We start from the raw sequence: 15318 nt of genomic DNA, 5'->3' as shown, positions 1-15318 counted from the left end.
GTAAGAAAAGTCAAGACAGGCTTGAAATACTCCCTGCGCCGACGGCTGCCTCCACGGCCGGCCGGCGTTTGCTGGGTGCGGGCTCCGGAGCTCTGGGTCCGCTCCCCGTGTCACGCCGCAGCACCTTCAGCGGCCACGGCTCTTCCGCTTCTCGGGTCCCCGTGCGTGGGTGCGGTCGGCCCCTTACGCGTTCTAGCGCGACAGTTCTTTCTCAGGTGATGTCAGGCCGACTGAGTTAGGGAATTTGGGAGCATTTGAAAAGAGGACTCGTCGAAGGGACACAATTACTTAATCACAGTCCACCTCCTGGTGACCGTGGCGGCGCTTGCTCCTGGGGTCTGGGGGTTTCTGTGCGTTTAGCAGGTGTCTTCCGCGGGTGTCTCTGGCCAGGCTCGGTCTGCCTGGCGGGGTTGCTGACGAGCCGAGAAACAATCTCACTAAGGGCGTGGCTTTCGTGGGCGCTCAACAAACGTCAGGTTCACGCGGGGCGCGAATCCCTTCGCTGTAATCCTTTCTAAACTGGCCTCTCTGTCTTTGACCTTAGTCATTAAAGAAGAAACTAATCTCAGCGAAATGGCAGAAGACTTGTGCAAGACGGGGAGTGAGCGCTCCCTCGTGCTGGACAGACTAGCAAGTAACGTCGCCAAACGTAAGAGCTCTATGCCTCAGAAATTTGTTGGTAAGAGTTAAACGTTTGCTGTTTCTTAAAAAAAATAAACGACTATCGGGTGTTTTAGACTCAGGTGGTAACTCGGGGTAGGAAGAGGGAAAAGTATCTCATTTTTTAAAAAGCAGCAATTGCCAAGGTTAACGTTTCTTAGATATCTTGGAATTTTCCCCCCAGGCCTCTTAGAAATGACAGATTTGTTCCCAGTAGTTTTCCAGAGGTGACCTTGCAGTGTCGGGGAGATCCGCCTGTGGACGCTTCATGTCGCGTGCACAGGGTGGAGGGCGCGGGCCTCGCTGGGCGGGGGGCTCACCTCACAGCCTGGACACCCCCTGCCCGAGCAGCCCCCCTGAGCTTCAGATGCTCACAGAGCCCGTTCCACACTATGGCAGAGTCGTGCAGCAGCTGGCCCAGGAGAAGGCCCCGCAAGGCAGGACACGGCTGCCACTGCTCTTCTCACAGGCGAATCTCCACCTGTGCCGGGAGCTTCGAGGGCTGAGGCAGGGAGGCGGCCCTTTCCGCCGGGAGCTGTGGTCCTGTGGGTGGCAGACAAATGCACCAGAAGCTGTCACCGGGCGAGACACTGCGCACAGGCAGTGACGCCTAGACAGTGTGTGCGTGGAAATGCACGGGGCCCGGGACCCCCCTGCGGTGTCAGTGCAGAGCCAGCGTCGCACCTCGGGGACGTCCCACGACCTCTCTGAGGCTTAGTTTTATTCTTTACGCATCTCACGGCATTTCGTGAACGTGAATTAACGCCGAGGACGTGAGAGCATGTCACAGCGCTCAGTGTTCAGGTCAACTTTATCGCAGGGGTGACGATGGAGGAACAGGACCGTGCGGGGAGGGCCGCGTCCGGGGGGAGGGCCGGTCGAAGCTCCCGAAGTTGACAGTGGCCCCGAGGGAGGAACAGGGACTCTGCGCTTTGTCCGCAGGGGGAAGAGGGAGGGCGTCGTAAGCAGACAGCTAAACACAAGGGGGACGGTGGTTGTGGGGCCGGAGTGGGCGTGATCGAGGCTACCTCAGGTGTCCTCAGGAAGCAGTGAAAACATCGTCCCAGTGAGCTCTGGCCGCAGGGTGGCGGCCCTCGAAGGCCAAGGTGGGGAGGTGTCCTTCGTTCAGTGGGCAGAGCGAGCATCCTGGACAGTGGAGACCATGGGTACCAAGGCCGACTGGACAAGGGCATGGAAGGAAGCGTCCGTGGAGGGGGGAGGCTGTGAGGGAAGGGCACAGGGCCCCGGTGGGGACCGGGCGACGGAGTCCACGAGTCCCGGCAGCTCCAGCAGGGCCGGCCATTTGCAGAAGCGATGGGGGCGAGGGGCACCTCTGGGAAAAGACTTCCCGGCAGAGATGGCGCATGGGCGCCTGGGAAGTGTGCGTTGGGAGAGAGGCTGGGTGGAAAGCGGGATTTTCTGGGGGTGCCTGCCATCCTGCAGGACAGACGGGCCGGCAGGAGCGGGCAGGGCAGAGGAGAGGCCACGCTCCAGGGGCCCCGGCCTGCCTCCTGCACGTGATCAGGCTTTGGCAGAGGTTCATCGCAGGCCGGGGTCGCCAGGGTTGGGGGGAGGGTGAAGGCGTTTTTGCAAACGGCCGGCTGGAGTCACTCTCGGGGCTGAGAATGTGAGGCCTCCGCTTCCAAGGCCTGGCGAGTGTGGTCCTGAGCACAGCAGGGGCTGTTGGTGACGGGGACTCGTCACCCTGGGCTGAGGGCCACTCGGGGTGTAGCGAGGGCGCCAGGGGCGAGTGACCAGGGAGACAGAACGAACACCAGCCAGCAGGTGTCCAAGGACCGCTCACGGCCACTGGCCTTGGGAAGCGGAGGACGACGTCCTCCATCAGGTCAGGGGCGGGCGGCCACCAAGGGCTTTGTCAGTGAGCACGGGCCACCTGTGATCGCTTTGGGGACTTCAAACCGAATGAGGCCGTCTGTGAAACCCTGCCAGAGCCACCTCGGCTGAGACCACAACTTAGGTGTTGTTTTGCGGTGCAGATGTTAAGGGAAACAAGCAACGCTTCGCTCAGGCAAAGGTGAGGTGGAAAAGGCGCCCGGTAGGAGAGGCAAGGGAAAGGCGTGGCCCGCAGGGGCCCCGTGCCCTGCCGGGTGTCCCCCGAGGGCCCGGCGGGTGGCGACTGATTTCTCAGCTAACGGCCCTCGTTGCCCCCAAGTGCCCTCGCCCCACTCTGAGGTGGTTTCAGGCTGCCGCTCCTCACGGGTCGGTTTGTCACCCTCTGATCAGGGATGGGCCTCTAAGGTCCCTCTTACCTCTCCCTGGGTGTCAGGTGTGTCCTTTCCGTAGACCCAGGAAGAGTGAGTGGGAATGAGCTCGTACCTCGCGCGCCGGCTCAGGAGGTGTGCACTGGAGAACACCTGGGGACAGGGGCCGGCTCCAGCTATGACTGTCTGGTGGCCTTGAGCACATCGCTGTCCCCGTCCGTGACGTGGGTGCGATGCCGGCGGCCTGCCTCCTCCCAGTGTGATGGGTGTGGCAGTGCCATCAACAGGGCCAGGCACCTCGAAAACATGAGCCGATAGTATTTTCATGCTGATCATTGCTCAGCATGGCCTATATTTTTGCCTGATGGGTGTGTCATCTGTGGTTAACATTTGTTAATTAAACTTTGTCACGAGTGTAAATCAGTGTTTATTTTGCCAGCAGCATTCCTCACCATTATATGTCATCAGAGGCCTCATCCTCTGAGATAAGCAGACACAGGTCACTAGGGCAACGGACTTCATGAGAAAGGGAGCGATATTGAAGAGCAAAGCTAATCGTCGTTTTTAGTCTGGTGATGCTGGCAAAGACAATTTTTAAGTACAGAAGAGGAAACTGAAGAGGAAAATAACAATGATCAATATCTCTGCTACCCATTATAATCACCTCATCTTTTTCTTTTTTAAGGGGGAAAAAAAACCCACCCTATTGTATTCTTAAAATGACAGATGATTAATATAAAAAATTTTAACGCAAAGATGAATGTTTTAAAATCACCACGAAACCCAGCATCCAGAAATTACCAATATGAAGAGTAGCTGAGATTCATTCTAAATACCTTTTTATTCCTATGCATAAGTATGTGCGCTGAGGGGATGATGAGTAGGCGGATTGATACAGGTGTGAAATAAATGCCGTGGGGACTCTCTACCACATTGTGGATGCCATTTCCGTGAAAGCATCACATGTCTCCATGTCTCAGATTTAAGAGGCAAGCGAGGACCAAACCAAGTGGGAGGGCTGGCTCATCTCCAGATAAATGTTTTCTCACAGGAAGATACTATTTTTCCAAGGCTTTTTCTAAGATTAAAAATAGATTATGAAAACATGAAGACCTTTAAATAATTTTTAATCCATTTATATCAATTTAAGCAGTATCTACTGACTCGTTGTTTTGAAAAATAAGAACATTATCTCACTTCTCAATGCTCAGCTGTGTTATTATCTTTACATTGTCCAGCTTCATAATTTCACATTCTATTCTGTAATCAGAATTCTCGTAATAGTTGAGCTATGTATCATTGACGCTACGTTTAAATTGATTCAGGGCTCCAATACAGTCCTTTTTCTGCTTTCTCTATTTTGAATTTTTTTTTTTTTTAGATTTTTCAATTGTAGTTGACATTCAGCATTATATTTGTTTCAGGTGTCACAATCTCTGTTTATTTTGAGGCATCTCTTAATTGATTGGACGTTACAGTAAAGCAGCTTTTTCTTGGAGCAGGTTCTGTGGATTGTTTTCTGTCCGAGGCTGTCTTTCTGTTTGGAGAGCATCTTGACATAGGTGCAGTGTTGGGTCTCTCTTTTATTCTCCCAGAGAACTTTTTCGATCTTGCCATGGTGACCGATGGTAAGATTTTCACGTTCTCCCTGAAGAGTTCTTTCTTGAACCTTAAATAGCCTCACTGGGATGTGTCTTGGTGTTCTGCATTCTGAATAAAACTTTCCTGCCATTTTAATCTGGGAATTCCCTTTCTCCCGCTCCCCCCGCCCCCATTTCTGGGAAATTCTCTTCTTTGTAAATGCATCTTTGCTCCACTTTTTGTGATTCCTGTTGAGGGATACCAGTTGTCCTTATGTTGGATAATTTGTCTTCCATATCTGTTAGCATTTCAAGTTTTTTTTTTTTTTTTTGCTTTTTCCATTTATTCACTTATTACCTTGTGCTTTTCCTGTATGTCAGTGATTCCATTTTTAGTTGTTTCTGTTCTATTATTTGCTGTTCCTAATCCACGTGTTAATTCTGTAATAATACTTTTTCAATCTTTTCCCCCTGAAATCTGCAATCTCCTTTTTCCTCTCGTTCTGTTGTTTTAGCATTTTGTCTTTCTGTATTTTTTTTTTATGGAGTCCATGTCACGAAGCAATTATGAGACATTTCCTGTCTTCTTCGAATCAGGCTTCTCTCCTAGGATAGGCTCAGGGGTCTGTGCTTTACTTCCTCTCTCCCCTGGTATCACCACAAAATATTTTCATGGTAACTATGACATCGCTTTTCATCTTGCTTGTTCTACTCGGGCTGATATATCTTGATTGACATTGCAACGTTTTCCCACTGTATCTGAGACTTTTTTTTTTTCCCTGTGAGAGCTCTCGACTTTTCTAAATCTTGAAAGAATGCCAAGGGTGGGGTGGCGGAGTCAGGCGAGACAGAATGCAGTCTTTGTTAAAAGACATTCTCTCGGCAAGCTCCCCTCGTGCTGAGAGTGGCTTAAATGCCCTAAACCAGTTGTCATTGCACCTGCGGGGGAGTGCTTCCCATCCCCAGGGTACATGCTGGGACTTGGGGCCAGGCTCCCCTCAGTGTAGAGCATGGAGGACTTCACTCCTGCCAAGAGAACTAACCTCCCCATGCACTTGTCCAGTGTCACCTGGTTCTAGCTAGCAGAGGTTTCGACTGCTTGTTTGGTCAGTTAATTCTCTACAGTTAATTCTCTACAGCTGTAAGGGTATTAGGGTAAATTCTGGGGTTTGTGTTGATTCATACTTAAGGTTTTTGGAAGTGAGATCAGCAGCCAAGCTTTGCCATATAGCTCATGCAAGAAATGTCTTTCCTTGATCTTTGACTTTTTAAAATACGTATTTCATTAGAATATGCTCCTTTCTCTAGTGGATTGTCAAAGTGAATTTTGTGAGCATCTATTTTTCTCACTCTGTAGAGTATTAAGAAAGAGAAATTCTGTGGGTTGTTTCAGTACACCACGGTAAACTGAAATATATGGGTTCCCTGCCCCCACATCCTTTCGTTGTTGATACCAAGCCTCACAAACAACAGATCTCGGTGGTTGCTTGGGAAACCAAAGAACCATGACTCTGGGAGAAACAGGGCGATTAGGTGGGAAAGCACCATTTCCGGTGTGTCTGCAGAGGGTGTGGCTGGCCGCTGACAAATTTTCTTTCTGTAATCCGAGAATCACATCGTTTCTTCATCAAGCATGTGCCGCACAGACCAACAGTAGATTAAAAGGGATAGTGGCCAGGCCGGTCTATGATAAGTAGCCATTACAAAGCAAGATAAGTGTCCATTACTAAGGATACTTCGTAGTATGTTGGGGTATAATCCCGGGCCATTATCAACGTCGCAGACATGTTTTTAAAATGGGATGATTAAGAAGTCTGCAAACTGCGGGCTCGTTTATCCCTCTGTTGCTGAGGACTCGCAGAAGGCTTTGATGTCAGGTGTCGGCGCCGGGGAGGGGACTCTGGGCTGCCACCACCCTCACCGCCACCGTCGGCCATCCTGGACTGTGGGACAGCCTGCAGATAATCCCCTCACCTCTGTCCCTCCCCAGTCTGTTCTTCCCTTGGTGACGAGAAGGGACCCCCTTCCTTCACGCCCTTCAGTGGCTTCCGTTTTCCTTTGGGTAAAGCATCACCGTGGTCTAGCCCCTGCCCACAGACCCCACTGTCCCCTGCCCGCCCCGCAGCTGGGCCTCTACGCCCAGTGCCTCCAGCAGTCCCGACAAAGCTGCAGCCTCCTTCTCCTGTTTCCTCTCGCTGTCCCAGTATGGGACGCAAACCCCACTGGCCTGCCGACTCACCTTCCGTCTGAAGCCTGTGTCTCTGTCCTAGCAAGCCTTCGTCGTCACAGGGCTTCCCAGGCTGGGACGCACTCACTGTTCGTGTGATCCTGCCCTAATGCCTGTCCCCCAGTTCGCTGCATGCTGCTAAGGCCGGGGACCATTTTTACTCACTCCCCTCTCTGTCCCCACTGTCTGGTCCATGGTAGACACTCAATGAAGATGTGTTGAGATGAGAAAAGGAACAGAATGAGGGGTAAAATGTAACTATGTCAGACGCGTCCCTGGATGGCCTCACGCGCTTTGATTTATTAACCGCCCTCAAAAGAAAGAAAATCAGTAGTCCTGACGATGCGTGCCAATGCTCATTACTGACTTTGCTCACGAAGCCATCGTTCCCTACTGAGAAGGTGGCTTGTCACAGAAATGCCTTTTATTTCTTTGCGAAAATGTTTACTCTAAAGCTAATCACAAGAAGCCAAAGCTAGCCCCGGATGCCAGCTTTCCTGGGCACAGAGCTGCACACGGTGGGGTCAGACCGTGGGTAGCTACGGGCGAGGGCCGCTCCCCAAGGAGGCCTCGGCAAGGGTCCCAGGGCGTCCTTCACACTCGGTCATTTTTTGAAAGAGCAAGTGAACACCTTGTCCCCTGGAGCTCGCTTGGTTTGCTCCCAACTTTCCAGCACATGTCCTGGGGGCGCAGGGTTCCAGTGTCACTAGCAAGGGACAGGAAGGGACTTGAGGGGCGGGAGGGTGTGGCGAGGGGCTGTGAAGCCTGGGGCTTCTCCTTCCTGTCACCTGTCACAGCCCAGTCAGCTTTGTGTTATGGACAAGAATGCTGTCACTTTATTATACAGCTTATACAATAGCACATATTTTGATGAAGTTTTATTCTGGAATAGACCTGTAAGGAGGACATATCGTGTAATATCATTTTAAATAAATACATTGGGCATTATCGTGGCTGATCATGGAATCGTGTATTTTAATTAAATCTAATTATGACAAATTATAAATTGCTTAGAACACCATGTTGAAAATACATCATTGAAATATTAATCTCAAGTATAACAACGTCTGCTTATACCACCACAGTAAGGACGCGAGTATCCGCTAGTCCACTGGAACCTGTGCCGTGTATGTTCACATGCACCATCTCGGCTCACCTATCCGTTTACTCATTTGTCCAACCGAATTTCTTTAAGTGCCGTCTCAGGCGGGCCCTGCGCTAGGAGCCCACGGGCAGAGCGGGCTCAACCTCCCTTGCGTCGGAGGTGTCCCTGGTGCTTGTCTGTGTCCCGCTCCCCACCCACAGGTTTAAGGTGCCCCCCTTGGCAAACATTGCATCTCTTGCTGCCCAGGGGTAATCCAGGCCTCACTGATTGTCACCTGCTTCCCACAGGGGACAAGTGCCTGTCGGACATGTCCTATGACAGCAGCTCCAACTACGAGAAGGAGACCGAGATGATGCAGACACACGTGATGGACCAAGCCATCAACAACGCCATCAGCTACCTGGGGGCCGAGTCGCTGCGCCCCCTGGTGCAGACGCCGCCCGGGGGCTCCGAGGTGGTGCCGGCCATCAACCCCATGTACCAGCTGCACAAGCCCCACGGCGAGGGCCCGGCCCGGCCCAACCACGCCGCGCAGGACAGCGCCGTGGAGAACCTGCTGCTGCTGTCCAAGGCCAAGTCCGTGTCCTCCGAGAGGGAGGCTTCGCCGAGCAACAGCTGCCAGGACTCCACGGACACCGAGAGCAACACCGAGGAGCATCGGGGCGGCCTCATCTACCTGACCAACCACATCACGCCGCACCCGCGCAACGGCCTGTCCATCAAGGAGGAGCTGCCGGCCTACGACGTGCTGCGCGCCGCGTCCGACAGCTCGCAGGACGCCTTCCGCGTGGTGGGCACGAGCGGCGAGCCCGTCAAGGTGTACAAGTGCGAACACTGCAGGGTGCTCTACCTGGACCACGTCATGTACACCATCCACATGGGCTGCCACGGCTTCCGGGACCCCTTCGAGTGCAACATGTGTGGCTACCACAGCCAGGACCGCTACGAGTTCTCGTCCCACATCACGCGCGGGGAGCACCACCTGCACCTGAGCTAAGCCCCGCCCCCTGCACCTGAGCGAAGCCCCGCCCCCGTCCTGCATGGGGGCGCCGGGGGCGCAGCGCGGCCACCCGACGCTGCGCTTCCATTCCCAGGTGGTTTTCTGTTTTTCATTTTTTGTTTTCGTTTTTGTTTTTAAGCTGGTTGGCTGGGAGTTTGAGTTGCTTTTGAAAACAAGATTTGTACTGTTAGATGCAGGGTCCCATCGGGAGCCCCCAGACTGCTGTTGGGCAACTGACTGCTCTGCTGAGATCCCCTCGCCTGTGTCCCTAGCACCCCCCAATGCCAAACGAGTCACCATCTTCCGCGAGCATTTTGTAAAACCCGGGAGGACTGGGCCGGCTCCGGTGCCAGCGTGGGAGGCACACGCTGGGCGCGCTCTCCGGGCCGGAAGCGCTGAAGCAGCCAGTGCTCCAGGTGTGGCCGCGTGGCGAGCGCTGCAGGTGAACACACCTGGTAGGTGCCCCCTACCCAGCAGGGCCGGGACGCTGCAGGCATCTGCGGGCCGGAAGTCCCAGTTTCATTCTAAGGTATGGTTCTAAGTCATATTCTGCACAGGAAAGTAAGTTATTGGGGACAGTTGTGACTGCAGCCTGGGCAAAGGTGGCAGGAAGGGGTGGGCGGGCCTCTGAGACGCCTTCTCAATTTCCGAACGTCTGGACATCGCCCGGATGACTGCCGAGCCTTCCGGGGCTTGTCGGCAGGTGCATTGAGCTCGGCATCCTGTGGCCGTACCCCAAGACCACGGTTCTCTGCTTTTTCATCCCTGTGCCTTTAATGGTCCCCAAAGTCTGTCACTACATGTTAACACCAGTCCTGAGATTTGGACCTTCATCCCTTTGACTGTCTCCAGTGAAGTTCCTCAGAAACCAACCCTTGGTTGGCCCAGTTCCGCGCTCACCTCCCAGCGGGTTCCCCCTGCCCGCAGAAGCCCATTGTCTCAGAGAAGGCCCATCCGAGACCTCATGTCAGCGGGACGTGTTAAATGTCCATTTACTAGCGTGTTCTGTCTTCCTTTAGTCTCACTGTATATTATTCTTGTTTTAAAATCGATAAAAAATGGATCCAGAACGACTATTTTCAGGTCAAGGAAAGATGACAGGCACAGCCCAGCAGGCGTTGCTAACAGAACCGACCTGTTTGAAACTCGACTTCCTGACTGTCGGAAACCGCCCCCCTCAGGACAGACCCACACGTGAGTGGAGAGGCCCGCGCGTGGCTCGGAGGCGTGGCCCGCGTCCCGCGCCCCTTCCTGCTGGCGACGTAATGGTCAGGGGCCTCACCTGGCCAGCGCACAGGTCAGTCGGGAAGCGTGCAGGCGGCGCTGCACGTGGGCCCCTTCCCGCCGAGCTGAGACCGTGACGGCTCCCTGACGCCTCATGAGGCGTTTGGGGATTCCATTCCCAACCAGGAAGGGCCACATGGCCAGGTTGGCCCTGTCGTTAGGGACGGCCATCTCAGCCAGTTAGGCAGGAAGAGTGTGCAGTCTCAAAACGGTCACAGTGTTAGTGTTTGTCTTCGCCAAGACCGAGCCAAGACAACGAACATGACGACCCAGAGGAGAAGCTGCACAGAGGCATGTCCCCAGTTACTCTGAATCCAGGGCCCGCGGGGCCAGTGCTGTGGACATTTGGGGCTGGCTCTTCTTTGCTGTGGGCTGTCCCGTGCTTTGTAGGACACTTAACAGCACCCCCGGTCACTACCCAATAGATGCCCGTAGCACTGTCAGCTGACAACTAAAAATCTCTCTGCTCATCGCCACACGTCCCCTGGCGGGGGCAGATCACCCCCACTTGAGAAACACTGCTCTAAGTGAATTCTAAACCAGCCAAAGGTCTGAGAAGCCTTCCGAGGATAAAAGCAGTGGAAGAATCCACGTCAGCAGTCTGGAGCCTGGCTCGTGTCCCTTTGGAGTCATTTTAAATTTTATATGGATTATCCACTGCGGTCTTCAGAAACATGCCTTTCTCATGTGCACTTGGGCCTTGTTGAAAGGATGGAGCCGACACAGACATCGTTCCTGAGCCATGGGCGTCTTCGCTTGCAGAACAGTATGGCGTTTTGAAAGTGGAAGGAAACAGCTTGTCGTATTTTAGATGGTGGCACACCGACGCTGTGACCGAAGGCCGGGTACAAGGGTCGGGCTGCCGACGGCTCTCATTCTAAGGGCAGCTGCAGAGAAAGATACGCCTCATCCGAACAGGCGTGTTCTGGGTGAGAGGCGTCGTAGGTGTCCGCTTTGCTGGCCCATGTCACCGTGTCACCGGCCCCGTGCTTTTCCGCCCAGCCCACAAAGGCGGTGGGTTGGCGGGACTGACTTTTCCCAGCAGCTTCAAACAGAGCCCAGCCCCAGAACTGTAAATAGAGGCTGTAGGACTTTTTTTTCTAGAACGCTTCCCGCTCCCTCTCACTGCCTTTTATAGCCAAATGTAACTGTCTGTTTACACACCTTTTGTTGTGGTTTTATATTGTAACGGCATTTTTCTTTGGAACATTGTATTTAAATAAGGTTTCTTATAATGTCAACAAGTAATTAAATTATGTTTGCAAGGTGGCCACATTCTGTACCGAAAGCTGTTAACGTTTTTCTCCCAGCTGGTTAAAGTAGGATTTTGCATGCCCTTCCACCTTTTTGTTCTGTGGTTTGTCGTGCTGTTGGATGGTGTGAGTGTGTTTTGGGGACCGCTGCATACTCAAGTGCGCTTGGGGTCGGACACTCTCATCGTGTTTAAAATAAATATCACAGGAAGGAGGGTCCGGGTAGTGGGTCGATCTGTTGATTATGATGAGGATTCTCCATTTATCCTTCCTGCCCTTCCCCTGTCATAGAAGCCCATAGAAGCCTGGCCACCTGCTCCTGACCTGGGTCCCTCTGTAACGTGTATCTTAGAGCATGGGCTCGTCCTAGTGGAAGGGTCACTAAAAAAAATTGCGTTTTCATTGCTTTGTCACCAAAGGGCGGATGCCAGCACCGGTCGCTTCAGATACCAGCACGACCCACTTCCAATGTAGAATCGACTGTGGAACGAAATCTTAGACTTTTCATTCAGAAAGAGCTACCTGCTACGGAGGTGTCAGTTTGGGCTTTTTCCTATTTTTGCTTTTTAAAAAAAAAAATTACATTATGACTCTTATAGTGTCATCTTCTTGCCAAAACAAAAGGCAAACAAAACGGACGTGGATAGACAGACCGCGAAGCAGATCTTCCTCTGCCCTTCACTTCTTAAGTCCCAGCAATAATGAAGGGTCAGCCCTCCGTAAAATCCGGGCAGCTCTCTTTCAGTGCGATGCTCTATTTTTTAACTGTAAAATGAACCAAAATCAGACTTATTTAAGATGTACAGGCATCACAAAAGAAGCACATAAGCTGTTGGTGCCGTGGCGTTCACTGAGAGCGCATGTCACCAGATATCAATATGCAATATTGTTTCCAATACTTTCTAATACACTTTTTTACAATGTCGTGTGTGGCGATGGTACGTCCGATTTGTTTGTATCCGATGCAGCCATAGATCTTCAGCTACCATCCCGGCGAATACGTGTACAGGATTGTAAATGAGGAAACGCAGTTGGTTCCCAGCCCGCCTCTGTGATGATAACATCTTTCTATTTAGCTACGGACAAGGGGGTGTGTCCTGGAGGAACAGAGCAGCCTTTTGTACACATTTCGAGATGCTTCTTCTGTAGTCATAGAACTAATAAATGCAAGAATACGATCTCTGCCCCTCTTGCGAAGTCCGCCTGGGTTGAGAGAGGGCGCTACAGGGCTGCGCTGCCCCACGGACGCCCTCGGAGGCAGAGGCGGGGCCCTCGATCGCCTGCCCCAGCGGTGCGGGCCGAGGGTGGGGGAGGTCGTGGGCAGCGAGTGCTCTGCCCGGCTCGCCGCAGACTGCCGCAGTGGCAGGCCCACGGCCGAGGGCCCGGAGGTCAGTGGCTGGCCGCGGTGGCCACCCGTCGTCACGACCCTCAGCTGCAAAGCTGCATGTTTCAGGCAGGGCTCTGCCGCAGACACATGTGACTGCAGATGTGAGTGCAAGTCGTCTGTCCCTCTGAGAGACATAGCCAGGCGTCACGCGGGTTCAGATCTGCTAAATGAGGTGACCAAGACTATAGGGCACGACATTCGGTCCCAGTGAGGTGAAGCTTTAATAAGGTCATCAGGCCATCTGCCCCACATCAGACCCTGGTGTCAGTTCCCAAGGGGCTGTCAGAGCCGTCGCCGGCCAGAGTGCATCTCCTGAGGCTGCCTCTCCGAAAGGACCCATCACGCACAGAGACAGGTGTGACGACACACCCGTTTACAAATCGGGGCCACCGTGTTATAGCTACACCCTGTCACTTCTTGGTGACCAGGTCCAAAGAATAAAGCATCTCTATACTTATTTAGAAACAACCTGGGCTCAAGCTAAGGGGGAAAGTGACTCCGAGGGGTGGGGTTTGGTGGCGACAGGACGGTGTCTGAGCCCGTCTTTGCTCTTGACTCCTGGTGAAGCTTGATAAGTGTGTGTTGAAGAAACGGCGAGCAGCGTTGCTCACACTGGTCACTTCCCGGCCTCCCGGCTCACGACCGACCACCTGCAGCTCGTCCTGGAGCCGGGATGCGGCTGGGGACACGGCCGGGGACATGGCCGCTGGGCGAGGGTGAGCGTTGATCTCACGGCAGGAGCCTCCAGCGAATGACAGACTTCATTCCCTGGTTCTCACCGCCTTTTACTCGACGTCGTCCTGAGAATGATTATTCTCAGCACGGCCTCCTGGCGCTTCGGACCGCGGTGTCCATTTACCTTCCTCTGGTTCCCTGCAAACTTAGTGACTTGGGGCGCAGCCACTCCCTGTGCCCAAATGGGTGGCCACCACACAATTGCGGGGGGAGGGCGGACTGGAGGGGCGCCTCCTCGGGGTGGTGGCGCGGACCGGAGCAGTCCACCTGCACACCTGGCCGAGGGAGGAGTCAGGAACGGCCAGCCTTGTGGGCCCAGGACAGCCCCGGAGTCCAGGCAGGACGTGGCAGGCGGGATGCAGCCGGCGGCTGGCGCAGGGCCCAGAGAGGGCTGCTGGCCTGACGCTGTCCCCCACACACCCGCAGCAGGACCGGAGGCCCCACCACCCGTCTCCGAGGTCCCACTGGGGCGTCCCGTGTGGGTTTCATCCCCTCTGCTCCTGACAAAAGCTGGGAATTTCAAAGCCGCACTATGTTGCAAACGTGAGTGTGAAATTTGGGGAACTAGAGGTCAGAACTGGGAGCCCAGAGACCAGAGACCGGAGACTCTGATCTCGTTTCCCATCACCGCGCCGTCGTGGAGGCCATGTGCCCCTCCCGCTGTCACGGGGGGCGTGGGGATCCCCCAGGGACAGAGTCCTTCCAGCCATTTCCCAAGTCCAGGTTTTGGTCTGCCCTGTCAACCCCAGACACAGGGCTGGGCATGGGAGGGGACTCCAGGACCTGAGCGGGGGATTCGGGGCGTCCTCAGGCCACCGGTGCAGGGATGCGTGGCCCTCCCAAGCCCACGGCGTCGTGCTGAGCCCCCTGGCCTGGCTCTGTCACTAGATTCAGGGCGGCTGCCGAGGCTCAGCGGCCGTGCAGAGTGGAGCCGGGCTGCCAGCGCCTGCGCATGTCTGTCTTACCGTCCTGTGCCCAAGTAGCCTGGCCCTCTCGCCTCTAGCGAGGGGCACGCGGGTTCCCTCGGCTCTTAGAGTAACCGTCATGCCTCTCGGCCCAGCCTCCCACCTCCCGTTGGCCCCCGGCACCACCGACCCACAGTCTCAGCCCCCAGCTCCGGGCTGCCCGGAGCCCCAGTGTGTCCTGTGAGCCCCCAGGATCCAGCTCTCACATGCAGCTCAGAACCACCTGGGTGGGCATTAAAAATGCACCTTCCAGAGCCCCGCGCCTGATGGTCTGGAGCTGGAGGTCTGCAGGGGGCTACGCGCCCGTGTGGGACCCGCTGCCCCGGCCGGGCCCAGCCCGGCTCCTCCAGGCAGCACGGCCCTGACCCTCTTCTCCGGCCCGACCCCCTTTTTCTGGGGAAGGAGGAAAAGTTAACAGGGTCTCTCTCTCCCCCCTTGAGTTGAAAACAACCCCGATATGCACGAGAGAACCGGGGTGGGAACCAGAACACTGGCTGTGTTCCCCTAAAACCAAGTGAGAGGACACAGCTTCAGGGGGGAGCACAGTGGGCTCGCCAGCCCTCGCCCTGGATGCAGGGACCCCTGAGAAGGCTGAGGCCCTGCTCCGCCAGATGGGAGAGGGGCTGGAACCCACGCCGACCCCGGGCGGGCACGAGGGAGCATGCCAGTTCCTGGGGCCAGGGGAGCGATGGTGACCGACAGGCCATGGGGGGCCGCCGGGGCGAGAGAGAGAGAGAGAGAGAGAGAGGAGAGAGAGAGAGAGAGAGACATCCTGAGAGCTGCGGAGGCATGGCGGACGGGCAGGAGGCTGGGGTGCAGGCCGACAGAGGGGAGCAGCGGGGGCGCCGGTCTGTAGCCTCTGGGGCTTCGTTTCCCTAAAGCACTGCCGGGTCCTTGGTG

General features: G+C 54.8%; 1 protein-coding gene across 11 annotated transcripts in view; it reads left to right on the top strand.

Annotated features, from left to right (window-relative positions):
- The window catches only part of IKZF1 (IKAROS family zinc finger 1), an 84200-nt gene extending 71693 nt beyond the window's left edge, over positions 1-12507 (top strand). For 9 of the 11 annotated variants that reach the window (XM_039862841.1, XM_039862842.1, XM_039862839.1 and 6 more), the window contains 2 exons: positions 545-679; positions 8082-11415. In XM_039862841.1, the coding sequence (XP_039718775.1) occupies positions 545-679; positions 8082-8791 (845 nt within the window). In that variant the 3' untranslated portion in view covers positions 8792-11415. Of the gene's footprint in view, positions 1-544; positions 680-8081 lie in introns of all 11 variants that reach the window. The other 2 variants (XM_039862844.1, XM_039862834.1) reach the window with 1 other exon arrangement.
- The last annotated feature ends 2811 nt before the right edge of the window (positions 12508-15318 follow it).

The sequence above is a fragment of the Pteropus medius genome, unplaced genomic scaffold (assembly GCF_902729225.1).
Source record: "Pteropus medius unplaced genomic scaffold, Ma_sr-lr_union100, whole genome shotgun sequence".
In the NCBI taxonomy this organism is placed as follows: Eukaryota; Metazoa; Chordata; class Mammalia; order Chiroptera; family Pteropodidae; genus Pteropus; species Pteropus medius.
Note: the sequence above shows the minus strand (reverse complement) of the source record. Positions and strands in the feature narration are given on the sequence as shown.